Source organism: Scyliorhinus torazame, chromosome 9, assembly GCF_047496885.1.
Source record: "Scyliorhinus torazame isolate Kashiwa2021f chromosome 9, sScyTor2.1, whole genome shotgun sequence".
Lineage (NCBI taxonomy): Eukaryota > Metazoa > Chordata > Chondrichthyes > Carcharhiniformes > Scyliorhinidae > Scyliorhinus > Scyliorhinus torazame.
In genome coordinates, this window is record NC_092715.1 from 214,125,385 (window position 1) to 214,153,031 (window position 27,647).

A 27,647-nucleotide genomic window follows, 5' to 3' on the forward strand; every position below is an offset into this window, starting at 1 on the left:
TAAGTGAAGTTGGGGTGCCAATCAACTGGGCTACTTTGTCCTGTATGTGTTGATCTTCCTGAGTGTTGTCAGACTTGCACTCAAAAATAAAGTGTTCCATCAGACTACTGACTTGTGCCTCAGATGGTGGACAGGCTTTGGGATGTCAGGAGCTGGGAGTTACCCACTGCAGAATTCCCAGCCTCTGACCTGTTCTGACAGCCACAGTATTTATATGGCTGGTTCAGTTGAGTTTCTGGCCAATGGACATTGATAGTGGGTGATTCAGTGATGCTAATGCATTGAATCAAGGGGAGATGGTTAGAATTGCTGTAGATTGTCATTTCCTTGCACTTGCAAGGCACAAATGTCACTTACCACTTATGAGTCCAAGCCTAACTGTTACCCAGGTCTTGTTACGTATAGATCAGACTGCTTCAGGATCTAAGATATTGCGAATGGTACTGAACATTATGCAATTATCAGCAAACATCTCATGATGGAAAGAAGGTTATTGATGAAGCCTGGGATACTACCCTGAGGGACTCTTGCAACAATGTCTTGGAAATGAGACAATTGGCCTCCAACACCCACAACCATCTTCCTTTTTGCTAGGCATGACTCCAAGCAGTCTCCCCCCACCCCACGGATTTCCATTGACTCAATTTTGCCAGGGCTCTTGGTTGCACACTTGGTCAAATGCTGCCTTGATGTCAAATGTAGCCACTCTCACCTCACAGTAAGAAGTCTTACAACACCAGGTTAAAGTCCAACAGGTTTGTTTCGATGTCACTAGCTTTGGGAGCGCTGCTCCTGCCTCAGGTGAATGAAAAGGTATGTTCTTTTTTTTTTTAATAATTGAAAGAAAATCGCGCCTTACACTCTTTTAATAGTTAAGCACCGTTGTAGTGTTGGCACTGTTGCTCACTGAACCCCTGTGCAACCGTGTACACAAGACCTATTAGAGGGGCATCCTGCAATGACAACTCTCCACTCCAGGAACTCGCCTTTTGCGGTTCAGTGGCAGAAATAGTCCGACAAGCTGGTGACTAACCGATGACTTTCAGTTCTGTCAGGTACATCATTCACCTGAGGAAGGAGCAGCGCTACGAAAGTTAGTGACATCGAAACAAACCTGTTGGACTTTAACCTGGTGTTGTAAGACTTCTTACTGTGCTCACCCCAGTCCAACACCGGCATCTCCACAATACTCTCACCTCAGTAAGAGAAATTGTGTTTGACACATCTTTTAAGAGTTTTTTAAGGATACAACTAATAGGAAGGATAAGACAGAACCAGGTAATGTATTTGGATTTTCAAAAAGTATTCAGTAATGTTTTGAGTAAGAGGTTATTGAATAAAATTAGGGTTCATCGGATTGGGGTAATATATTAGTATGAATTCAAGATTGGTTAACAAACAGAAAAGAGTGTCGGAATAAATCATTCATTTTAGAGTTGACATGCTGTAACTTGTGGGGTGCAGCAAGGTGTTGTGCTGTGACCTCAGCTATTTACAATTTGTATTAATGAATTAGGTGAAGGGTAATTGTAACAGTGAGGAGGATAGAAAGAGGCTGCAGAAGAATTTAGACAGGTTAAGTGAGTGGGCAAAAAAGTTGCAGATGGAATATAATGTGAAAATATCAACATTGGTAGGAAAAGCAGAAAAACAAAATATTTAATGACAAAAAAACCTGGGAAATGTTAGTATTCAGAGGGACTTCAGTGTTCTTATACACAAGTTACAGGAAGTTAACATCTTGGTACAGTAAGCAATTAAGAAATAAAATGGTACGTACACTTTTATTGTAATTAGGATGCAAGAGCAATGAAACAATTGTATAGGCTCTTGGTGAGAGGTGTGTTTGGTCTCCTTCCCCAAAGAAGGATTTACTTATATAATCTCTGTCTGAGATGGTATGTAAAGAAGGTTCATGAAATTGATTCTTGGAATGGTGGGAATGTCTTTTGTGTCAGAATTGAGTAGACCAGGGCGACACGATGGTGCAACTGGTTAGCATGGTTGCCTCACGACACCAAGGTCCCAGGTTCGATCCCGGCTCTGGGTCACTGTCCGTGTGGAGTTTGCACATTCTCCCCAACTTTGCGTGGGTTTCGCCCCCACAACCCAAAAGATGTGCAGGATGGGTGGATTGGCCACGCTAAATTGCCCCTTAATTGGAAAAAATGAATTGGGTACTCAAAATTTTTTTTAAAAAACAATCCCCCCCCCCGGTCTGAGGAGTCCAAAACTAAGTATCACAGTCTCAGAATTTTGGACTGAGACAGAGACATTTCTTCAAAGGATTATGACCCTTCAGAATTCTCTACCAGAGAAAGCAATGGATGCTTTGGCATTGATTATATTCAAGTCTGAAATCAATAGGTTTTTGAATATCAAGGGAACCAAAGGATATGGGGACAGTGTGTGAATGTAGCTGATTATCCATAATCTTATTGAATGCAGAGCAAGTTCGAGGAGCTGAATTGTCTTCTCCAGTTCCTTTGCAACTGGTTCTCTGTTCAAGATACTTCACTGTATCTTTGACCTGACTTAATTGAAAGGTCTCTTAATCTGGATTGATTCACAGGTTGCTTATTTCAGCTTTGACTGCAGCAGAGGCAAGGCCAGTCTCCCCATGTGCAAGTCTTTTGCAATAATGCATCGTCTCATTTTTACAAGCTTTACTGGTTCTTCATGTTTTCATCGATTTTTGTATAGTTCCAATAATTCATGCACTACTTGTAGTTTTAGTCTGAACAGTGCAGCCCGATGTGTTTTCCACTTATAAAAATAATAATAATCGCTTGTCACCAGTAGGCTACAATGAAGTTACTGTATAAAGCTCCTAGTCGCCACATTCCGGTGCCTGTTCGGGGAGGCCGGTACGGGAATTGAACCCGTGCTGCTGGCTTTGTTCTGCATTACAAGTCAGCTGTTTAGCCCACTGTGCTAAACCAGCCCCTATATTCAGTAATCTGTGCATTTTCTAGTTTGAAATATCTCCATAAAAGGATCACTGCCAGTTCTGTGCCACTCTTCACAGCAGACTCAACTTCTGATAGTTGGGTAAGGACCATAAGATGTAGGAGTAGAAGTAGGCCATTCGGTCCATCGAGTCTGCTCCACGATTCAATGCGAACATGACTGAGCGAATGATAATCGTCAACTCCACTTTCCCGCCTAATCCCCATAACCCTCGATTCCCTTACTAAAACTGTAATTTGTTCTGAACGCAAAAGCTTTAACTGTTACAGTAGGTTCCTTTCCAAATCCTACTGCAATTTTGTTTCATTTTAGTTGCTGCCTCATAAAAGCTAGCCAGTTATGTCTTAAATTAAGCATCATTGGTTATAGAATTAGTTGTGGTGAATGAGTTGCATCTGCATCTAATGTTTTTTGATACCAGATAAGGTGCATCTCCATGGAGAGCTTTTGATGTCTGAACCTGGAGCCTTGACAGGTGTGATGCAGTTTTTTTAAAAAATACTGTAGAAAGCTAATATTTTCACAAAATAACAGCAAATAATTTCAATAATTTGGTATTAAAGTCGGCACGCTCCAAAATACCGCCAATGGCAGTTTTTCAGAATGTGCTTTGGATTGTTTTCCCTTAGTGAAAGGCATAAATGTATGCAGGTTATCTAAAAGCCTGTGTCTACTGAAGGTTTTTATTTTTTGAGGTTACAACGTCACTTTTTCCAGCAGCTCCAATGTCAAAACTGGCAATTGAAGAAGTTGGGGTGTTTCTCTTGAAGAGACGATTAGGTTTGATAGAGGTGTTCAGGGTCATGAAGGGTCTGGACGGAGTAGATATGGAGAAATTGTTTCAGTTGGTAGAAGGATCGAGAATCAGATGGACAATTATTGAAGGTGATTGGCAAAAGAAGCAACAGTGACATGAGGAAAATGTTTTTTGTGGAGTGAATAGTTATACTCTGGAATGCAATGCCTTGCAGTGTAGTGGAGGCAGATACAATGAGGTCTTTCAAAAGAGAATTCAGGAATTACCTGAAGAGAAAAAATCCGCAGGGTCAGAGGGAAATGGGACTAGGTATGTTACAGCCTCCTTCTGTCATCCTATAAAAAGAGCTAGAGGGATGGTTTATTTGTCAAGCTCCCTTAAAATGTCCAATTCCTGTGAAATACAAGGCAATGCCTCAGCTCTACACAGGCATTCCGGATTAAAAATCAAGCTGTGAATGGCAAGTTCCAACTCAATCAATGGCACGGCTGTGTCAGTGGGAATTTTAAGTATTTCAAAGTGATTTATTATTGAAGTTAGCAAAGTAGCGTTGAAATTCAGAATTGTGCAGACTCAAAATTAAACCTTCTATAATTCCACCGCTGGACAGAGCCTTGAGTCTGCGAAAAGGCTCTCCTGAGAATTGATTGTGGGAATGTGGGCTCACACTACTCGTGTACCTCAAAACAGTTTTGAGCTATGCTAAACGAGAATGTTTATTTAAGCAAGCCTAAGGCAAGAATAAGGAGCTGAAGGAATGCATGAAGTCAGAACATTAGATTTTGAGCATCTGGGGAGATGTTATTCTGGTTACTGTGACTATAGTAAAAAAGTAATTGAAGAGCCCAAGTAGACTACATAGCCATGGCAATAGGATGATTAGGAGAGGTTGAGATGGACTATGTATTGTCTGGACTCCATGTTAATCTAATGCCACTTTTGTTTGTCTCTTGATGTATTGTGATTGGGTGGTGGGATTATTGTTAGTATTTAGAAATGCAGAGATCAGAGGTAGAATTGTTATAAGGGCTTTGAGTAAATCACACTGGAAAATGAGTCTGGAGAAATAGTAATAGGAAACCAAGAAATGGCAGAGGAACTAAATAGTTACTTTGCATCAGTCTTCACGGTGGAAGGCGCCAGTGGCATACCAGAGCTCCAGGAGAATCAGGGGGCAGAGGTGAGTGTAGTGGCCATCATAAGGAGAAGGTTCTGGGGAACAGAAAGGTCTCAAGGTGGATAAATCACCTCGACTGGATGGACTACACCCTAGGGTTCTAAAAGAGATAGCGGAGGATATTGTGGAGGCTAGGGTGGTGATCTTTCAGGAATCACTGGAGGCAGGGAATGTCCCAGAGGACTGGAAAATGGCTAATATAACTCCCCTGTTTAAGAAGTGAGGGACGCAGAAGACGGGAAATTATAGGCTGGTTAGCCTGACTTTGGTCATTGGTAAGATTTTAAAGTTAGTTATTAAAGATGAGATTGCAGAGTACTTGGAAGTGCATGATAGAATAGGACTGAGTCAGCAGGGCTCCGTCATGGGGAGGTCATGTCTGACAAATCTGTTACGAGATCTTTGAGGAGGTAACAAAAGAGAACCAGCGGACTGGATTTATTTAGATTTCCAGAAGGCGTTTGACAAGGTGCTGCATTGGAGACTGTTATTAAGTTAAGAGCCAGTGTTAAGGGTAAGATCCTGGCATGGATAGAGGATTGGCTGACTGGCAGAAGACAGATATTGGGGATAAAGGAGTCATTTTCAGGGTGACTAGTGGTGTGCCTCAGGGGTCGATGCTGGGACCATAACTTTTCACAATATACATTAATGATCTAGAAGAAGGGACTGAAGGCACTGTTGCTAAGTTTGCAGATGATAAAAGATATGCAGAGGGACAGGTGAGTCAATTTCAGTATGATAGAGGAAGCAGAAGGGCTACAGAAGGACGTGGACAGGCTAGGAGAGTGGGCACTGAAGTGGCAGATGGAATACAATGTGGAAAAGTGTGGGTTATGTACTTTGGAAGGAAAGGAGGCATAGACTATTTTCTAAATGGGGAAATACTTAGGAAAGCAGAAGCATTTAGGAGTCCTTGTTCAAGATTCTCTTAAGGTTAAGGTTCAGTTGGCAGTTAGGAAGACAAATGCAATGTTAGCATTCATGTCAAGAGGGCTAGAATACCAAGAGGGCTAGGGATGTACTTCTGAGGCTTCATAGGGTCGGGTCAGGCCCTATTTGGAATATTGTGAGCAGTTTTGGACCCCATATCTAAGGAAGGATATGCTGGCCTTGGAAAGGGTCCAGAGGAGGTTCACAAGAATGATCCCTGGAATGAAGAGCTTGTCTTACGAGGAACATTAAGGACTCTGGGTCTCTATTGTTGGAGTTTAAAAGGATGAGGGGGGATCATATTGAAACTCACAGAATACTGCGAGGCCTGGATAGAGTGGATGTGGAGAGGATGTTTCCCATTGTAGGAAATACTAGAACCAGAGGACACAATCTCAGACTAAAGAGATGATCCTTTAAAACAGAGATGAGGAGAAATTTCTTCAGCCAGAGGGTGGTGAATCTGTGGAACTCTCTGCTGCAGAAGGCTGTGGAAGCCAAATCACCGAGTGTCTTTAGACAGAGATAGATAAGTTCTTGATTAATAAAGGGATCAGGAGTTAAGGGGAGAAGGCAGGAGAATGCGGATATGAAAAATATCAGCCATGATTGAATGGCAGAGCAGACTCAATGGGCCAAGTGGCCTAATTCTACTCCTGTGTTTTATGTTGTAGCCACATTGAATTGTGGAGTTGTGATTTACCGGAGTACTTATAGCGAATCCTGAACTCAATAAATTATCATGTAATCATACTGAAATTGAGAGATGATTTACCAGAGTGTTTATGTTGAATTGTATAACATGAACTTGTTAAAGATCTGATTCTGTGGTTGTTACAATAACAAAACAGAACTGGAAAGCAGTTCCAAAAGAGGTCAGTTCATCAAATCCGATGTCAAGCCTGTTTGTTTGTCAAAATTGAGGGTGTACTAGGTCCGGCACACTCTCCAAGAAGCATTCACACACAGCAACACTCCCACTGGGCACTGAACATAGCCCTTTAGCTTTAAAAACTGACCAGTTGTCAAGTATGAAAGTTTTCATAGGAACGATGGAGAATGATTAGAAGAAACAGCCAGTTTTTAAAAAACGATTGCACCCAACACAGCCATGCGAGTTAGATGTGTGGGGTGTGAACAATTTCAGATGTAAAACATTCACCAAGCTTAGAGCATTTCTAAATTAATATGGCAACAAGCAAGATCTGAGTCACAACCCAAATATTTCTTCCACTTCTGCACATGCTACAGGTGTTGAAGGAATAAGTTCTTTATATTAACAGCAGGAATCTGAGATGTCACATCCACATTTTATTTTGCAACAGACCATTTGCTTATTAAAATGATTTCTCTCTGGCTCGTAAATAGGGGAAATTGTCTGTCTTTTAGTGGTGTTTGTTGTAACAGGTTTCAAGAGTTTTTTCAAAATTTCTTTTAGTGGTCCGGACCTCGAATAACGACGAGTCAGAATACAGGAGGGAGATTGAGAACCTAGTGGAGTGGTGCAGCGACAACAATCTATCCCTCAGTGCCAGCAAAACGAAAGAGCTGGTAATTGACTTCAGAAAGCAAAGTATCGTACACACCCCTGTCAGCATCAACGGGGCCGAGGTGGAGATGGTTAGCAGTTTCAAATTCCTAGGGGTGCACATCTCCAAAAATCTGTCCTGGTCCAACCACGTCGACGCTACCACCAAGAAAGCACAACAGCACCTATACCTCCTCAGGAAACTAAGGAAATTCAGCATGTCCACATTAACTCTTACCAACTTTTACAGATGCACCATAGAAAGCATCCTATCTGGCTGCATTACAGCCTGATATGGCAACTGCTCGGTCCAAGACCGCAAAAAACTTCAGAGTCGTGAACACAGCCTTACTCACTCTTCCAACTTCTTCCATCAGGCGGGAGATACAAAAGTCTGAGAACATTAACGAACAGACTCAAAAACAGCTTCTTCACGCTGTTACCAGACTCCTAAACGGCCCTCTTATGGACTGACCTCATTAACACTACACCCCTGTATGCTTCACCTGATGCCGGTGTTTATGTCGTTACATTGTGTACCTTGTGATGCCCTATTATGTATTTTCTTTTATTTCCTTTTCTTTTCATGTACTTAATGATCCGTTGAACTGTTTGCAGAAAAATACTTTTCACTGTAGCTTGGTATACGTGACAATAAACAAATCCAAATCCATTCTTGTCGGCATTCTTATAATAACAATGTTAGAGACTATGGTGCTATCCCTGGAGAATGGGAGCTTTCCAGGTGTTACTGTTATAGTGCCACTCATTTATTTCACTGGATGGGGTTGTGACAGTGCCACCCACTGATTTCAATGGACTGGGGGAATGCCAGCACCACCAGTGATTTCAATGGACTGGAGATGGGAAAGTATTATCAATTTATTTCACTAGACTCAGTGTGACAACGACACCCACTGATTTCATTGAGTAAGAGCGATGTGGTCGAATGCTGCCTATTGACACCAAAAGAAAAGGTAGGGCGATATTAGTTATCTGCGTATAACAGCAGCAACCACAGATATAAGTTAAAAGGGAATGTGACAGCATTACCCACTGATTTCATTGGACTGGGGTGTGGCAGCATTACTCATTGTTTTCAAGTGCCACAATCAAAATGGCAATTTCAAAAGATTCAAGGAATCTTAAAATACATACTCATGGATTCAAGTTTCCTCCTGGTTTTAAACCAATGTTAAATCACATAATTGAAAAGTCCTTTCTATTGTAAATCTTGCACAAAAAGCATCAAAATCATCTGGTATGCTGTTGATCAAACAGGAAGTTCACATGGCTAGTATGGCAAATGCTGCCGTGAATCAATTTTGGCATCGAAAACAAGCATACGGTCTCAACAGCAGCAGCTAAATGTATTACTGGCATTATCGCTGATTAAACAAAAATATTGTTGCTCACCTTATTTTCCAGCGTTTCATTTACAATGATAGCCAATCTCAACAGTTCATCTGCATCTTGGAGACACCTTATTAGAAAATAGAAACACAAACTAGCTTTTGTTACATTCACAACTCAAGCCCTTAGGTACATCTTTACAAAGCATTGTAATGTGGTGGCATTGGAAGCAGTTCAGAGGAGATTCCCAAGTTTAATTCCGGGGATGAAAGGGTTGGCGCATGAGGAGAGATTAAACAGTTTGGGCTCATACGTATGGAGTTTAGAAGGACGAGAGGAGAACTGATAGAGGTATACAAGGTACAAAAAGGGATTGATAAAAGTAAACATAGACCAAATCTTCCCCCTTGTAGGGCAATCTGGAACGAGAGGTCACAGATATAGGTTGAGAGGCGGTAGATGTAGAACTGAGATGAGGAGGAACTACTTCGTGCAGAGGGTGGTGAATTGGTGGAACTCGCTGTCCCATAGTGCGGTGGAATCGGAGTCATTAAATGATTTCAAGAAGGAGATAGATATATTTCTGATAAAGAATAGGTTAAAGGGATATGGGAACCGGTAGGAATGTGGATTTGAGATCAGGAAGGGATCAGCCATGATCTGATTGAATGGCGGAGCAAACTCAAAGGATTGAATTGCCTACTTCTGCTCCTAATTCCTATGTTCCTACCCTACCAATCTTATCCATCTTTGGGGAGGGGGGGGGGGAACGCTTTGCCCCAATTAATTTATAACTGCACTTTAAAAATGACAACTGTCTTGCTTTTGGATCTCCATTTACAATACATCTGCAGCCACCAATCTGCTCAACCATGCCATCTGCTCCACTTTTGCTGAACTTAACCCTAGTAGAGTTGAACGTGTTTGGTGCTCAAGTGGTTTAACTATTCATCACCAGATCGAGCTGGACCACATCAAGTACTGCGATGCCTTGCTCTCCTCTGTGAAAACTGTTCTTTGTTCCAGGATCATCCTGAAGTGCAAATATAACCCCAGGCTCCTTTTCGACATTACCAACCATCTCTTCTCTCATGCCTTCGGACTTCTCCAACAAGAATGCCATGGATTGTCCTTGTCACTAAGATTAAGACCATCTGCTCAGCTGACTTTGCCACCTCTCTCTTTGTCTTGACCAAACCAAACCTTTCCTGAGGCTCCCAACAACGGAGCTCTGAAAGTGTCTTTCTCTAATGTTTCTCCAATTTTCCTTCATGCTTTCATTGAGCTCATCTTGTCCTTGAAATCAACTTCTCCCCCTCTATCCCATTCTTATTAAAGTGCTAATCACTCAACTTCCTTTCCTGACCTCCATGTTAGCTGTAATTGTAAACAATTTCCTCCCCTCTGGCATTATCCTAATCTTTCAAATCTGCTATCACCACCTCACCGCCCCCAAAACATTCCCTTGATCTTGCTTTACTTTCAGAAAACTAGCATTCCATCTCCTACCTCCCATTCTTTTCCAAAGTTCTTGAATGTATTTTCACCTCCTAAATCCATACCCATCTTTCCTGAAAGTTTATGTTTGAACTTTTTCCGTGGGTTTTTGTCCTGGCACAGTGTTGAATCTCTGGGATTCAAGGTCAGAAATAACATTGTAGCATGGCGCTGCATTGCTCCTTGTCCTTCCTGATCTGTATGCTGCCGTTGTCATGGTAAATTACACCATTCTCCTCCTACACAATTACATTGGTCTTCCCAACAATTAAGTGGAGGAAATTGTGACCCATCCAAGATGGAGTCTGACAACAATGAGGCAATGGGTGAGAGGTTAAAAAGGTAGAGTTGGACGTCATCAGTATCCATGAGTAAGCTGATCCCACATCTTCAAATGATGCTGTCAAGGTGCAACATGGAACTGATAAAGAGTTGGGTACCGAGGATAGATATTTGGAGAGCTCCAGAAGTAACAATGCAGGAGCAGAAACGGAAACCACTGCTGGTGATACACTAGCTATATTGTACTAATTGTGTTTTAAAGTTGGAACAAACTTCAAAGAAAACGATGAAACCTTCCTTCATGGAGCCTTAAGCCAAGTTGCTTCAGTGGTAAGTCAGGCCTCAATGCCAGGACAAGGTTACCATCACTTTATAACTCCACATTATTTACAGTCTGTCACGATCCCTGTTGGTGTTATAACTGGACAGAAAGATCACAAATGGAACCTTGGCTCAAAAGACCATAACTTTTACTATTATTATAAAACATGGAGTAAGAGTGTCATGGAACAAACAATTAGTCTTAATTTAAGAAATGCATTAAACATGAAAAAAATGAATTTTGATTCGATACGCCTTTACTCCTCCCCCCGCTTAACAAATACACAGATTTTAACAGTAATATGGATTAGAAAATATATCTTAAGCGAAAAGTCTCAGTAACACAGCATCAAGAATTGTTCCAGAGGTGTGGAACGTCAGTTATGTAGATATGAAGAACAAACCCTGCTTCTACAAAGAAAAGGTCCAAAGAAAATTCAAGAAATGGGCAACATCTTGAGAATCTAGACAGTGGAAGGAAACTGTTCTCATTGGTGGAAGTTTCGAAAAATAGGGGTCACAGATCTAAGGATTCACTGAGGTGGCAAGAGGAAAACCCTTCTTAATGCAGTGAGTGGTTATGATCTTGAATGCATTGCCCAAAAGGATGGTGGAATCAGATTCAGTAGTAACTTGCAAAAAGGAATTGGGCAAGTAATTGAAGGGAAAACATTTGTCGGGATATGGAGAGAGGGTGGGAAACGAGACTACCTGGATTGTTCTTACACTGTCAGCAGGGATTTGATAGGCAAAATAACCTTCTTCCGTGCTGTAATCATTCTCTAATAAGCGGTTGGAAGGAAATAAACTTGCAAGGCTACATGGATAGAAGAGGGAGGTGGAACTCTGTGAGATGTTGGTATAGACTTGGTGGGGTGAATGGTCTCCTTCTGTGGTGTAAATGATCCTATAACTCTCGAAACATGGTTTTAATCTTAGGTTATTTATAATGTCAAACAATGTCAGGCATAAGTCTTAGAAAACATACTAAAATTCTCCTGAACACACTTCAGAAACTCTTACCCCCCTCTGCCCTTTATGCTACGACTATCCAACTCTATATTAGAATCATTTAAATCCATTATCGTTACTCTGTAGTTCTTGCAATTTGAAATTTCCATGCAAATTTACTCCTATTTCTTTTCCACAAGCTTATACCTTGTAGAATATAATGGCATTTCCATTGTTTCTTAGCTCTAACCAAAAGGATTCAATTCTGGAGTATCCCACAGCATCCTTGCTCTCCTGATCATTACAGCCACTCCTCCTCCATTTCTTTTCCCATCTGTCCTGAGCATCCAGAAAGATTTAGTGCCCAGTCTTGCCCTTTTTTTGAGCCAGATCTCCATTATTGCTACAACACCATACTCCTATGTGGCTATTTGCGGCTGCACTAACCTTATTCATGACGCTTTGGGCATTTACTTCTATACACGGTTATCTTAATTCAGGCATCAATACATTACCTCTTACTCTGACTCCAGCGAATACCGTACTATTTTTAAATCATATTACTTTCATTCTTTTTTATTTTGCACATCTTGTTTATCCTTTCTAATGCTACATCCTGGTTCAAAGGTTAGTTGAAACCTTCTCCAAGGCACTAGCACACCACCCCATGAGGACACTGGTCCCAGCTCACTTAGGTGCAACTCACTTGGCCTATGTAGGTCTAGCCACTCCCATAACCAGTCCCAATATCACAGAATCTAAAGACATGTCTATTGTACATCTCTCCAGTCACATATTCACCTGATGGATCCTATTTCTATACTCACTAGTGCGTGACACCCGGAATAATCCAGAGATTATTACCTTTGAGGTCCTGCTTGCTAGTCTCTTTCGTAGCTTCCTAAAATCTGCTTGCAGGACCACATCATGGAGGCCTCAGTATACTGCAAAAAATTGGCCAATATTTGTCAGCTACCCTCTAGTCTGGTCATATATAATTCGAAGCTTTTTTATTGAACAAAAATATAAGGTGCAGCTGAAATGGAGATAAAGGGCGTGTATTGCTCCCTCCCCAGAAGAATTGTCGGATGCTAGCCAACCCACAGTAAACAAGGCTGCGTTTTAGAAAAACATACTGCAGATGGCATGAATGAGGTGAGAGTGGGAATTCCACCTCCCGGTGGGAACGAGCCGGGCTCTCGAGAGCTGCCAGCCAATCAGTTTGACCTCCGGCTCTAGCAATCTCAGCAATGCCAAAACCCAATAATGGACTGCTGTGATTGCAAGCAGGCCCATGGATGAACATAGCCATGGCCTCTGGACCCAGGTTAAGACCTGGGCTTTCGAATGGGGAAGGAACAGGGAGCCTAGGAAGGGAGGGGTGAGTTTGAACACCCCCACCCCTCCCCCCACACCCCTCTCCACCACCGCCTTTTTTAGGCCTGCAATAACAGTCGCATTATGGCATGGGTAGCATGTTAGTTGAGTTAACTGGCTTGATAACAAGCTCAATTGACAGTCAATTATTTTAAAATGCCAAGCAGGGTGCCCCCACCTACCATATTGTGAGGGAATAGTTCTGGGATGAGCAGGAAGGTTGTGGGCTTGCCACCCCTTATATTTTACCTGTCCCTCCTGGTGTTGAGGCCGTAATATCCAGCCCAAAGTTAGCCCTTAACTGGCCTCATGTCTACTGAACTGTATTCTGGTTGTACAATGGCAAAAAAACAACAGGTTGTAATACTGAACACATAATAGCCACCCAACGGCACACATCTGTTGACATTTGATGCTGTAACTTTATACACTGTTTTGGACGGTCGAAAATACAACCCGCCTTGTTATTTGCAAAAGGTTAAAATCTGCAAAGGTTAATAGGGAGAGAGTAAGAATATTGCACTGAATCTTGCTTGGGCTACTCTAGACCAGAGAAGGTATGATCCACTAATTTTAAATTGGGATATAAATTGACCATTAGCATTATATCTCAGCCACAATAGGCAGAATGATACAGCACAAAATAAGGTTATTTGGTTCATCTGACCTCTATTGGCTCTTTGAAAGAACTATCCAACTCATCCTGCTCTCTTATTCTTTCTCCTTAGCCCTGCAAACCTTTACTTTTCAAGCATCAAGTTCTCATGGGCAATTAGGGATGGAAAACAAATGAAAATTGCTTATTGTCACAAGTAGGCTTCAATGAAGTTACTGTGAAAAGCCCCTAGTCGCCACATTCCGGCGCCTGTTCGGGGAGGCTGGTACGGGAATTGAACCGTGCTGCTGGCCTCCTTGGTCTGCTTTAAAAGCTAGCGATTTAGCACAGTGTACTAAACCAGCCCCAAATGCTGGCCATGCCACAACTCATGAAAGAATTTTTAAGAAGTAGTAATCCAATTCCCTTTTAAAAGTTACAATTGAATCCACTTCTACCATCCTTTCAGGCAGTGCATTCCAGATCATAGTGTAAAAAATAATCGGTGTCCTCTGGTCATCAATGTACTTGTTTCTCCCCACTATTCCCCAAATCCTCATTATTTTGAACATCTCCACTAAACGTCTCCTGAACGTTCTCTTCTCAAAGGAGAAACACAGCTTCCCCAGTCTCTCCATGCAAATTCTCTCCTCATCCTCAATATCATTCTGACAAATCTACTCTGCAATCTCTCGAAGATCTTTGCACCCTACCCAAAGTGTGGTGTCCAAAATTGGATAGGATACTCCAGCTGAGGCTTATCCAGTGATTCAATATGGTTTAGCAAAATCTGCTCACATTTTTCTGAACCCTATTACCTCTACTTATAAGCCAAAACTCATGAACTTGCCCTTCCAACTTCAAAGATTTGTTACGAGAACTCAGCCCCTCTGTTCCTGCATATCCTTAAAAATTATATCACTTAAGTTTACATGGGGCGGGATTTGGCAGCTGTTCAAGCCAGCGGGATATTCTGGTCCGACGCTGGCGCACGGGTTTTCCGGCGATGAGGGGTGCAAGTACATTCCGCTGGCGGGCCGCCTCCGCCCGAAAAACATCTGGTGGGTGGGTAAATCCCGCCCATTGTTTCTTATTCTTTCTACAAAATTGTATCACTTCACACTTCTTTGTATTAAATTTCACTTGTCATGAGTCTGCCATTTTACCAGTCCGCTCATGTCTTCCTGAAGCCAGACATTGGGCAGAATTTTCCATTTCTGAGACTAAGTGTTGACGCCAACAGAATTCATGTGCGCAGCTGCATGGCCGCCTTGCCGGCTGCGACAATGGTGTTGTGTGCCCGTCCACCCCGACCCCACAGCCCACCTCCTGCCCCCCCCCCCCCCCCCACCCCCCCCCCACCCCCCCCGGCCCTGGCAGAAGCCCCCGGCCAGTAGTACCACGGTCAGCAAACTATGGCAATGTTGGACACTTTTCGTGTTCCCTTTCTTTCCCTTAGCAGCCAACATACCGGTTTCACGATTTTTAAACGCACAAGTGAACCGCGCCATCGGGAACCCGGCCAATCAGAGGCCCCGGAGAATACCGGGTTGGGCCCGCTAATGATATGCAAACAGTGTCCACTGTACATGCATTCCGGAACACATTGACGCTGCTGTCGAGATGCTCGAGCATTGTGATTTGGCGTTAAGTCGGCGCCTGCCGCGATTTTGGAGTCGGAACCGATTCTCCACCCAATTGCCTTTCCCGATTTTGCCGTTGGCTACTGGAGAATCCCACCCATTGTTTCCTCATAATTATTGTATTTCCAAATTTTCTAGGTCCTTATATAAAAAAGAGCAATGGTCCTAAAAATTGGCCCTGGTTGACTTCACTGTATATTACACTTCAGTCTGAAAATCATTCATTCACCACTATTTTGTTTTCTCTTAGCCAATTTTGTAACCATGTTGCATCTGTTCTTTTAATTCATAACTTCAATTTTGTGAACCAGTCTATCAAGTGGCACTTTTATTGAAAGCCTTTTGAAAGTTCATATACACAGTACCTTCAATACCCTCTTAATTAAATTAAAATGGTCTTATAACTTTGTCTCAGAGACCCAGCAGGTGAGACACGCATTAAATAAATTTTAATAATCAGCATCCATCAGTACCTAATAAAAAAAAACAGAAAATACTGGACAATTGCAGCAGATCTGACAGCAACTGTGGAGAAAGAAGGGAGCTGTAGTTTCGAGTCTGGATGACTCTTTGTCAAAGTTTGAGCTTGATTTTGCTGCGATTGTCCAGTATTTCCTGTTAATGTTTCAGATTCCAGCATCCGCAATAATTTGCTTTTAGCACCTAATTAAATCTCAGTCAGAACATTCAGCAGTCATGAAATAAAGCAAGCATGAACCAGTGGACTAATAACGCCCAAGTACTGAATCAATAACCATGGCAAGAGTTTATATTTCACTGGATTTTTTGTATTGGGCTGCTAAATGACAGAAGTATGCCATTACTGGAAAGCCCTTTCATTTGTCCTCCAAGATGTCTCTCATCATACATAACAAATACAATTCTCTCATTTCCTGGTCACATTTTTGACAGTTGGACTCTTCTATCTTTAATGAGGCAACACAGTATATTACTCACCATGTGTTTGGCAGACGTTTGTATTGCTCTTGAAATTTATCCAAGGCCAGCATGGCTACATGGATCTGTAGGGGCGCCTGTTTTTTTTTTTTTAAAAGTAAAAAATAATTAGGCTTGTGCGTGTAGCGCGAAAGAAAGTTTTGGCTGACATTTGTTTACATCAACTACAAGAATGCTAAACACAAACTCTTGACACCACCTGCTTTTCCACAGTTTGGACTGAATGGGCGTCATTCTCCGACCCCCCAGCGGGTCGGAGAATGGCCGTTGGCTGCCGTGAATCCCGCCCGTTGCCAAAGTCTCCAGTACCGGATATTCGGCGGGGGCGGGAATCGGGCCACGCCGGTTGCCCCCCCCCCCCCCCCCCCGCTGGATTCTCCGGCCTGGATGGGCCGAAGTCCCGCCGGCGTAAATTAGAGTACCTATTTACCGGCGGGACAAGGCGGCGTGGGCGGGCTCCGGGGGGGGGCGCGGGGCGATCTGACCCCGGGGGGTGCCCCCACGGTGGCCTGGCCCGTGATCGGGGCCCACCGATCCGCGGGCGGGCCTGTGCCGTGGGGGCACGCTTTCCCTTCCGCAACGGTCTCCACCATGGCGGGGGCGGAAGAGACTCTCCCCACTGCGCATGTGCGGGAAACTGTCAGCGGCCGCTGACGCTCCCGCGCATGCGCCGCCCCGACATGTCATTTGCGCGCCAGCTGGCGGGGCAACAAAGGCCGTTTCCGCCAGCTGGCGGGGTGGAAATCCCTCCGCCGCCGGCCTAGCCCCTCAATGTTGGGGCTCGGCCCCCAAAGATACGGAGCATTCCGCACCTTTGGGGCGGCGCGATGCCCATCTGATTGGCGCAGTTTTGGGCGCCAGTCGGCGGACATCGCGCCGTTTGGGGAGAATTTCACCCAATGTGTCTCAATTGTACAGTTATTGCAAAGCACATTCTAGAACTGTGACTGACTGAATACCAGCTGCAACACATTACCTTCAAGGGAATATTACAATCCCAGACCAGATTCCAACAGTGGATACTGAACCAAAACCCCAATATTTTAGTTTATTTTGTTAGGCTGAGTGGAAAGAATACTTTGCTCCAGGAGTGATTGCAAAAATAAATAGGGATTTGATATTTTAAAACAAAATGTATTATTCACACAATATTAAACTCTTTAACATCAGACCTAAAAATAGCTTACACTTACCCCCATAAACAATACCACTCAACACAGTAAACACAATGGGCGCTATTCTCCACCCCCCCCCCAACGCCGGGTGGGAGAATCGCCGGGATGCTGCACGAATTGCGCCACTCCGCCCCGACCCTGCATGCGCAGGTTGGCACGGCGCCCATTTGGCGCCGCGTAAGGTTGCTGGAGCGGCGTGGACCGCTCCAGCGCCGTGCTGGCCCTCTATGGGGGCCAGAATAGGTTGTGTCCGGGCCCTGTTTGCACCGTCGTGAAACGCGACGGCTTTCATGACGGCGCGAACACTTGGCCTCAATATCAGAGAATCACCCCCAATATCTTTAATTACCATCTCTATTCCCAATTAAACACCAAGAACAAAAACATACGCTCGCAATCCAATGAGGCAGGATAATAGTTGCTTCTCAGAACAGATTTGGCTCCTGTTAGAACCACTGCAGACTCTGTCTGGATGTCTTTAAGAAGCTGTTTCAATAGACTTTCCCCCCCCCCACCAGACAAGTCTGCACAGTTTTAAATACTAATACTTTTTTTAAAACTATCCTACTGTGGGACCTTGTGGTCCAAAGAGTAGCCAGATCAGAAGGAAACTCAAAAACATTCACAAAATGTCGGAATACCTCAGCTCCACCCGGCAACAACATTATCTCCCCGAACTGAAAAGAAATCAACTCCCTGGGGACTCCCCCTAGTCAAACAAAAGTGCATTAGCCCAGGCTGTTACTCGGGTCAATTTCACCTCTGGCTCCTAAAAGCTTTTAGGTCTGGCAAAACTAGATTATTTTAAAAACAGGACTACTCCAGTCAAACGCACTAACCCAGGCTTTTTAACCCTTAAATTGCCAAATATTTATAACCCAATAGTGTAGTGTGAATGTACACTGGAAAGATGTCCACTCACAGGCCTACTTTCACTTATAATTGTGAACAGATAAGTGTTAATTATTTTGAATTGTCAACAGTTTGATCAATTTTACAATACAAGTTAAGCAAAAAGAACTTTTCAGACACAACTTGCAAGTGAAGTGTCCTTAGCTGGATTAATCTTTTAAACTACTGTTAACAAATGGTAATTCATCTTTACTTGTAAAGATGATTAAAATAAAAACTACATTGCAAATTAGACTTTTCAACAGCTACAATTTCTCTCACTAATAAAAGATCTCTGGTAACACAAATATCCACCATTCATCATAGGTGGCACGATGACTAGCACTGCTGCCTCACAGTGGCAGGGACCCAGTTCGATACTGACCGTGGGCAACTGTCTGTGTGGAGTTTGCACGTTCTCCCTGTGTCTGCGTGTGTTTCTTCCGGGTGCTCCCGTTTCCTCCCACCATCCAAAGATTTGCAGGTTAGGTGAACTGGTCATGTTAAATTGCCCATTAGTGCTTGGGGTTTAAGTGGAGTTGTGGGGATAGGGCCAGGGAGTGGGCCTGGGTAGGGTGCTCTTTTAGGGGGTCGGTGCAGACTTGATAGGATGAATGGCCTCTTTCTGCATTGTTGGGATTCTATGATCAGTATTGGCTTCCTTAATGGTGTCACTGAATCACGTAGTTCCATTCATTACTGCTTGGAAGCAATGCAAAAATAGGGAATTTAAGAAATATTGCCATTGGTCATGTATCGGGAGGTTTTGCAGAAGGTGCCATTTTTAATAATGTGCTCAAGATCTGACTGGTACAGTTGGCCAGAGAAATACAACTGCTCTTTCATTGATGAATCCTACTTAAGCAATAATAGAGGTCTCATTAACCTTGACCCCACAAGCTTTTTGAAGTCATAAGGAGTTGCCTGGCAACAGTTATTTTCTCCCCAACTATAGATCAGATTGAAGAGCATATGTGAAAATTCTAGCTTTTGAAGACAACATATCTGAAGTAATTAGGCGATTTAAAAGCATACTTCTCATTACAATCTTCTACACTTATCACTCCTCTCCTAATTCATGCTGGGGTATTGTTCCATTAGTTCCAACTAATTTCCCCAGGACATTATTCACAAATAGTCGTGAACAACGAGTCAGGTCTTGAGCAAAGGATCACTAGAGAACATGCCTGTTATGCAGAGGATAAAATTCATAAAATGGAATTGAAAATAAGTGCTGGAAAAGCTCAGCTGGTCTTGCAGCATCTGTGAGACAGATTTAACCTTGCAAGTCGAATATGACTCTTCTTCTAAACTGAAGAAGTAGAAATGTGATGGGTTTTTACGCTGCTGAAAAGGGGGGGTGCAAGTGGAATAAAAGCGAAGGCCAGAGATAGCGAGAAGACAAGGAAGATTAAACACCAAAGGGGGTCATAGAACAATGGAGTAGTAATGGTAGAAAAGAAACAAAAGCATTGGTCCAGAGTAGGTGTAATAGCAGAATAAAGGTCAGTGCTATCCGAGCGCAAAAATATGAACCAACACCTGCCCCTTTAACCCCTCTCTCCAAAGATGTGCAGCTTAGGTGCAATGGCCATTCTAAATTGTCCTTAGTGTTCAAAAAAAGATTGGGTGGGGTTACTGGGTTACAGGAATAGGTTGGAGATATTTTGCTCTTTCCAAGGGCCGGTGCAGGCTCGATGGGCCGAATGGCCTCCATTCTATGATTCTTACTGTCCAAGGCTCCAAACACTCCTTCCAGGTAGATCAGCAATTTACTTGTACTTCTTCAATTTAGTCCACTATACTCAATGCTTTTGCTGACAGACAGAGCTGACTGTTGTTTTGCTACTAACACCTACTTTGGATTAATTGTAAGGGCCTTTCCTGCTAATTCCTGTTCTTCCCCTTTCTTTGTTTTTGCTGTTATCATTTTGACCCTTGGCTGCTTAATGGGCATATATCATTAAGTTGAGCAGGGGAAGAAAGGAATTAAAAAGTTACAAAACATAACACTGCGCTAGCCTTCAGATAGCGGAATTCAAGACTTTTCGCCACCCAAGAGATCGATGGGACTTGGTTCATTTGGGCGGCTGGTAGCCAATGAGCTGGCCGAAAGGCTGTATCCTGCCCAGTACTAGGCGGTGATTGGATCCTGCCCGAGTGGGATGATTTTCAGAAAGCCTGGGGAAGTAGTTTGAATCCTGGACACTCAAAGGAGAGGACCTACTCTCTCTCCCTCCCTTGTGTTTTCTCCAGAAAAGCTGCTGTATTTCTGAAACTGCAGAGACCTGAATGAATCTACAGAGAAAACCATTACAGACTGGAAACAGGAAACCTCAAACCGAAAGTCTAACTTGAAGAAAAGCATGATAGAAACAACCATCTGAAACAAAGACTCTTATCTTTTTACTTTCATTATTTTTATACCTCTCTTCTGCCCTCTTGTGTTTGTCTGCCTAGTGTGTGCGTGTAGAAGGTGGGATGAGGTTAAGTGGGGGATTAGGAATTGGATAATAGTTAACCTATTGGGTTTGCTGCATATTTAATTATAGTTGTTGTTATTAATAAACTTAATTGTGTGTACATTTACAAACCCGGTAACTATAGTCATTTGGCAGCTAGGGGGCAAAGACTTTGGGGGTTTTCTAGAAAATATTTATTAATTTCAATTGTGTTGCGGCTCCAGGTCAAGTGGGGTTGAAATTGACTGCGCACTAGCCTAGGGGGTCATCACACAATGCTTTGTTTCTTTATTGGTCCATTACCACGCACTTTGAATTTGTTCCATGCTATCTTTGGTATTTAATCTGTCCCACTCTCCAACCTATACTCGACCTTCCCTTTTGTTCTACCTGACCCCCCCACTCACTTCAGTTCTTAAGAAGTCATATTGGAGGACTTCCGGGTGCGGCGATGACCAGCTGAGTCGCACGTTTCGGCAGCTCCCTGTGAAACGGACTTTTGGGCTCTTGATAGGAGCCCCAACGGCAATTTTAACGGCTAAAAACACCGTGCGGTAAACCAGGAGGGTGTTCCCCCTGGACACGGATGGAAAAAGGAGAGGAAAGTGGCCGGATTGCAGCGGATCCTTTGGAACAACGGCAAGGAAGGCAAGCAAAAACCAAGATGGCGTCGGAAGGTGGCAGTTTCATATGGGGCCCTGAACAACAAGAGTTCTTGAAATGCTGCGTGGAGGAGATAAAAAAGGAAATGAAGAAAGAGTTGTTGGCCCCGATACTACAGGCGATCGAAGGGCTAAAGGAGGAACAAAAGACCCAGGAGCAGGAGCTTCGGGTCGTGAAGGCGAAAGCAGCCGAGAATGAGAACGATATACAGGGCCTGGTGGTGAAGTCGGAGATACAGGAGGCACACCAGAAACGATGTGTGGAGAGGTTGGAGGCACTGGAAAACAACGCAAGGAGGAACAACCTGAGGATTCTTGGCCTTCCTGAAGGTGTGGAGCGGGCGGACGTCGGGGCATATGTGAGCACGATGCTGCATTCGTTAATGGGAGCGGAGGCCCCGACGGGTCCGTTGGAGGTGGAGGGAGCGTACCGAGTTATGGTGCGAGGATCGAGAGCAGGAGAAACTCCCAGAGCCATAGTGGTGAGATTCCTCCGTTTTAAGGATAGAGAAATGGTCCTTAGATGGGCGAAGAAAACTCGGTGCAGTAAATGGGAGAACGCGGTGATCCGCGTTTATCAAGACTGGAGTGCGGAGGTGGCGAGAAGGAGGGCGAGCTTTAATCGGGCCAAGGCGGTACTTCACAAAAGGAAGATAAAATTTGGAATGCTGCAACCGGCAAGACTGTGGGTCACATATCAAGGGAGGCACCACTACTTTGAGACGGCGGATGAAGCGTGGACTTTTATTGTAGAAGAAAAACTGGAATGAGTGGATTATGAAAAAGAACGTTTGGACAAAGTGGTGGGGCGAATGGGGGGGGCGAAGAGGGGTTTTATGTTCTAATCCTGCGGTATGGTAACTTTTCTTTCTCCCACAGGTGGTGATGGGGGGAGGTGGGGAGGGAGAGGAGATGGGGCGTTGGCCATGGGAGGCGGGGCCGAGGGAGAGGCGCGAGCTTGGTTCCCGCGCTATGATAATTATGGCGGGAATAGAGAAGCAGGAAGGAGGGGGCGTCGCACGGTGCGAGCCGTGGTCACGGGGGGAAGCCGAGGTCAGCCAGAGTTTGCTGACTTCTGGGAGCAACATGGGGGGAGTAATTACGCTAGCGGGGGGTCTAGCGGGGGGGGTGGGAGGGGGGAATTACTGGGTTGCTGCTGCTGGGGAAAGGGGGGAGTGGGTACGGGAGAGGATGGGCGGGGGGGGCACCGCCTGGGGGAGATACAGCTGCGTGGGAACTGGGTGAGAAGCTGGAAAAAGATGATGGCTAACCGGCAAGGGGGGGGAAGCCCCCCAACTCGGCTGATCACGTGGAACGTGAGAGGGCTCAACGGGCCGATAAAGAGGGCACGAGTACTCGCACACCTTAAGAAACTTAAAGCAGATGTGGTTATGTTACAGGAAACGCACCTGAAACTGATAGACCAGGTTAGGCTGCGTAAAGGATGGGTGGGGCAGGTGTTCCATTCGGGGCTGGATGCGAAAAACAGGGGGGTGGCTATATTAGTGGGGAAGCGGGTAATGTTCGAGGCAAAGACTATAGTGGTGGATAACGGGGGCAGATACATGATGGTGAGTGGCAAATTACAGGGAGAGATGGTGGTTTTGGTAAACGTGTATGCCCCGAACTGGGATGATGCCAACTTTATGAGGCGAATGCTAGGACGCATCCCGGACCTAGAGACGGGAAAGCTGATAATGGGGGGAGACTTTAACACGGTGTTGGAACCAAGGCTGGATAGGTCGAAGTCCAGGACTGGTAGGAGGCCGGCAGCAGCCAAGGTGCTTAAGGATTTTATGGAGCAGATGGGAGGTGTGGACCCGTGGAGATTCAGTAGACCTAGGAGTAAGGAGTTCTCGTTTTTCTCCTATGTCCATAAAGTCTATTCGCGCATAGACTTTTTTGTGTTGGGTAGGGCATTGATCCCGAAGGTGAGGGGAACGGAATATACAGCTATAGCCATTTCGGATCATGCCCCACACTGGGTAGACTTGGAGATAGGGGAGGAAACAGGAGGGCGCCCACCCTGGAGAATGGACATGGGACTAATGGCGGATGAGGGGGTGTGCCTAAGGGTGAGGGGATGTATTGAAAAGTACTTGGAACTCAATGACAATGGGGAGGTTCAGGTGGGAGTGGTCTGGGAGGCGTTGAAGGCGGTGGTTAGGGGGGAGCTGATATCAATAAGGGCACATAAAGGGAAGCAGGAGAGTAAGGAACGGGAGCGGTTGCTGCAAGAACTTTTGAGGGTGGACAGACAATATGCGGAAGCACCGGAGGAGGGACTGTACAGGGAAAGGCAAAGGCTGCATGTGGAATTTGACTTGCTGACTACAGGCACTGCAGAGGCACAATGGAGGAAGGCGCAGGGTGTACAGTATGAATATGGGGAGAAGGCGAGCAGATTGCTGGCACACCAATTGAGGAAAAGGGGAGCAGCGAGGGAAATAGGGGGAGTGAGGGATGAGGAAGGAGAGATGGAGCGGGGGGCGGAGAGAGTGAATGAAGTGTTCAAGACATTTTATAAAAAATTGTATGAAGCTCAACCCCCGGATGGGAGGGAGAGAATGATGGATTTTTTGGATCGGCTGGAAATTCCCAAGGTGGAAGAGCAGGAAAGGGTGGGACTGGGAGCACAGATCACGGTAGAAGAAGTGGTGAAAGGAATTAGGAACATGCAGACGGGAAAGGCCCCGGGACCGGACGGATTCCCAGTTGAATTTTACACAAAGTATTTGGACTTGCTCGCCCCGGTACTGACGAGGACCTTTAACGAGGCAAAGGAAAGGGGACAACTGCCCCCGACTATGTCTGAAGCAACGATATCGCTTCTCTTAAAGAAGGAAAAGGATCCGCTACAATGCGGGTCCTACAGACCAATTTCCCTCCTAAATGTGGATGCCAAGGTCCTGGCCAAGGTAATGGCAATGAGAATAGAGGAATGTGTCCCGGGGGTGGTTCACGAGGACCAAACTGGGTTTGTGAAGGGGAGACAGCTGAACACGAATATACGGAGGCTGTTAGGGGTAATGATGATGGCCCCACCAGAGGGTGAAACGGAGATAGTAGTGGCGATGGATGCCGAGAAAGCATTTGATAGAGTGGAATGGGATTATCTGTGGGAGGTGTTGAGGAGATTTGGTTTTGGAGAGGGGTATGTTAGATGGGTGCAGCTGTTGTATAGGGCCCCAGTGGCGAGTGTGGTCACGAATGGACGGGGATCGGCATATTTTCGGCTCCATAGAGGGACAAGGCAGGGATGTCCTCTGTCCCCATTACTGTTTGCACTGGCGATTGAGCCCCTGGCGATAGCGCTGAGAGGTTCCAAGAGATGGAGGGGAATACTTAGGGGAGGAGAAGAACACCGGGTATCTTTATATGCGGATGATCTGCTACTATATGTGGCGGATCCGGCGGAGGGGATGCCAGAAATAATGCGGACACTTGGGGAGTTTGGGGATTTTTCAGGGTATAAATTGAACATGGGGAAGAGTGAGCTGTTTGTGGTGCATCCAGGGGAGCAGAGTAGAGAAATAGAAGACCTACCGTTGAGGAAGGTAACAAGAGACTTTCGTTACCTGGGGATCCAGATAGCTAAGAATTGGGGCACATTGCACAGGCTAAATTTAACGCGGGTGGTGGAACAGATGGAGGAAGATTTCAAGAGATGTGATATGGTAGCACTGTCAATGGCAGGGAGGGTGCAGGCGGTTAAGATGGTGGTCCTCCCGAGATTCCTCTTTGTGTTTCAGTGCCTCCCGGTGGTGATCACGAAGGCTTTTTTTAAAAGGATAGAAAAGAGCATCATGGGTTTTGTTTGGGCCGGGAAGACTCCGAGAGTGAGGAAGGGATTCTTACAGCGTAGTAGGGATAGGGGGGGGCTGGCATTACCGAGCCTAAGTGAGTATTATTGGGCCGCTAATATTTCAATGGTGAGTAAGTGGATGGGAGAGGAGGAGGGAGCGGCGTGGAAGAGATTAGAGAGGGCGTCCTGTAGGGGGACCAGCCTGCAGGCTATGGTGACAGCCCCATTGCCGTTCTCACCGAGGAACTACACCACGAGCCCGGTGGTGGTAGCTACATTGAAGATTTGGGGACAGTGGAGACGACATAGGGGAAAGACCGGAGCATTGGGGGGGTCCCCGATAAGAAACAACCATAGGTTTGCCCCGGGGGGAATGGATGGGGGATATGGAATGTGGCAAAGAGCAGGAATAACGCAACTGAAAGATCTATTTGTGGACGGGAAGTTCGCAAGTCTGGGAGCGCTGACCGAGAAATATGGGTTGCCCCAAGGGAATGCATTCAGGTACATGCAATTGAGGGCTTTTGCGAGGCAACAGGTGAGGGAATTCCCGCAGCTCCCGACACAAGAGGTGCAGGACAGAGTCATCTCAAAGAAATGGGTGGGGGATGGTAAGGTGTCGGATATATATAGGGAAATGAGGGACGAAGGGGAGACTATGGTGGACGAACTAAAAGGGAAATGGAAGAGCTAGGGGAGGAGATCGAGGAGGGGCTGTGGGCAGATGCCCTAAACAGGGTAAACTCGTCGTCCTCGTGCGCCAGGCTAAGCCTGATTCAGTTTAAGGTATTACACAGGGCACATATGACTGGAACACGGCTCAGTAAATTTTTTGGGGTGGAGGATAGGTGTGCGAGGTGCTCGAGGAGCCCAGCGAATCATACCCATATGTTTTGGTCATGCCCGGCACTACAGGGGTTTTGGGTGGGGGTGACAAAGGCGCTTTCAAAAGTAGTAGGAGTCCGGGTCGAACCAAGCTGGGGGTTGGCTATATTTGGGGTTGCACAAGAGCCGGGAGTGCAGGAGGCGAGAGAGGCCGATGTTTTGGCCTTTGCGTCCCTAGTAGCCCGGCGCAGGATATTGCTAATGTGGAAAGAAGCCAAGCCCCCGGGGGTGGAGACCTGGATAAATGATATGGCGGGGTTCATAAAGCTAGAGCGGATTAAGTTCGTCCTAAGGGGGTCGGCTCAAGGGTTCACCAGGCGGTGGCAACCGTTCGTCGAATATCTTGCGGAAAGATAGATGGGGGAAAAAAGAAGGCAGCAGCAGCAGCCCAGGACTTGGGGGGGGGGGGGTGGGGGGGGGAGGGGGGGGGGAGGAGGGATGGGGGGGGGGTGGGTGGGGGGGGGGTATAGCCTGTGACAAGGCAGTTGCCAATTAGGGCTAGTTTTCATTTTTGTTATTTAATATTTATTTATTTGTTGTTTTTTGTTTATATAAAAAAGGTCATTATTATCTGTATTGTTATAATGTTGTGTAAAGGATGCACAATGTACTGTGTTGGTTGACCAAAAATTTTCAATAAAATATTTATTTAAAAAAAAGAAGTCATATTGGACTTGAAATTCTCTCCAGACACTATCAGTGCTGAGTTTTTCCAGCATTTCCTATTTTTATTTCAGATCGCCAGCATCTTTTAGTTTAGTAAATTATGTAAGAGTTGGTTAATAGCTTCCTGATTCAGTTCATAAAACAAGAGAAAATCTTGGTGAAAACCATATCATTTTCTTCTCGTGTTTTAGAAGCTCTGATAATTCACAGCCATCTAAAAAAACATGACTTTTAATTCACTCCATGGCTTTTAATTCACTCCTTTTTAAACTGAGTATTGGCAACTAGATAAGTCTCAAATGAACAACAATTATTCTCATAGATCTTCATTTCCTGTCAAAAAAAATCTAAATGCTATTCAATATTTAGTCTTGCGCTGCCAGCAGATTAATTAGTGGCTGTGTTAATGTAAACTGGAACATGCTGACATGGACACATTTTACACGCTAGAGAACTTCCATGGAGTGAAAGGTTAGATTTATAAAATATTGAGGGTGAATGCAATGACTTATTAAGCAGTGCAGAGTTCCAATTAGTGTCTACTCTCATTTTTTTCAAGGGTTTAAAATAGATAACTGCTAGTCTCATCACTATTGATGCTCAGTTTAGTGCCTGAAGTACAACATTAAAACTATGTTTCCCATGTTATAAATTGAGTTAATTTTGGAATATCCAACCTTTGAAAATCTGAATTATTAAAATGATAATTTGAAGAATATTTTGTATTATATTTTTAGTTATTTCAAAGCTGCTTTATCAA

The 27,647-nt window shown here is 44.7% G+C and overlaps 1 protein-coding gene across 3 annotated transcripts in view; it reads right to left on the reverse strand.

The window, feature by feature from the left end:
- The window catches only part of uba6 (ubiquitin like modifier activating enzyme 6), a 294,389-nt gene that overhangs the window by 116,892 nt on the left and 149,850 nt on the right, over window positions 1-27,647 (reverse strand). For all 3 annotated transcript variants that reach the window (XM_072517066.1, XM_072517065.1, XM_072517064.1), the window contains 2 exons: window positions 16,342-16,418; window positions 8,782-8,848 (listed from right to left, as the gene is read on the reverse strand). In XM_072517066.1, coding sequence (XP_072373167.1) covers window positions 8,782-8,848; window positions 16,342-16,418 — 144 coding nt within the window. The remainder of the gene's footprint in view (window positions 1-8,781; window positions 8,849-16,341; window positions 16,419-27,647) is intronic.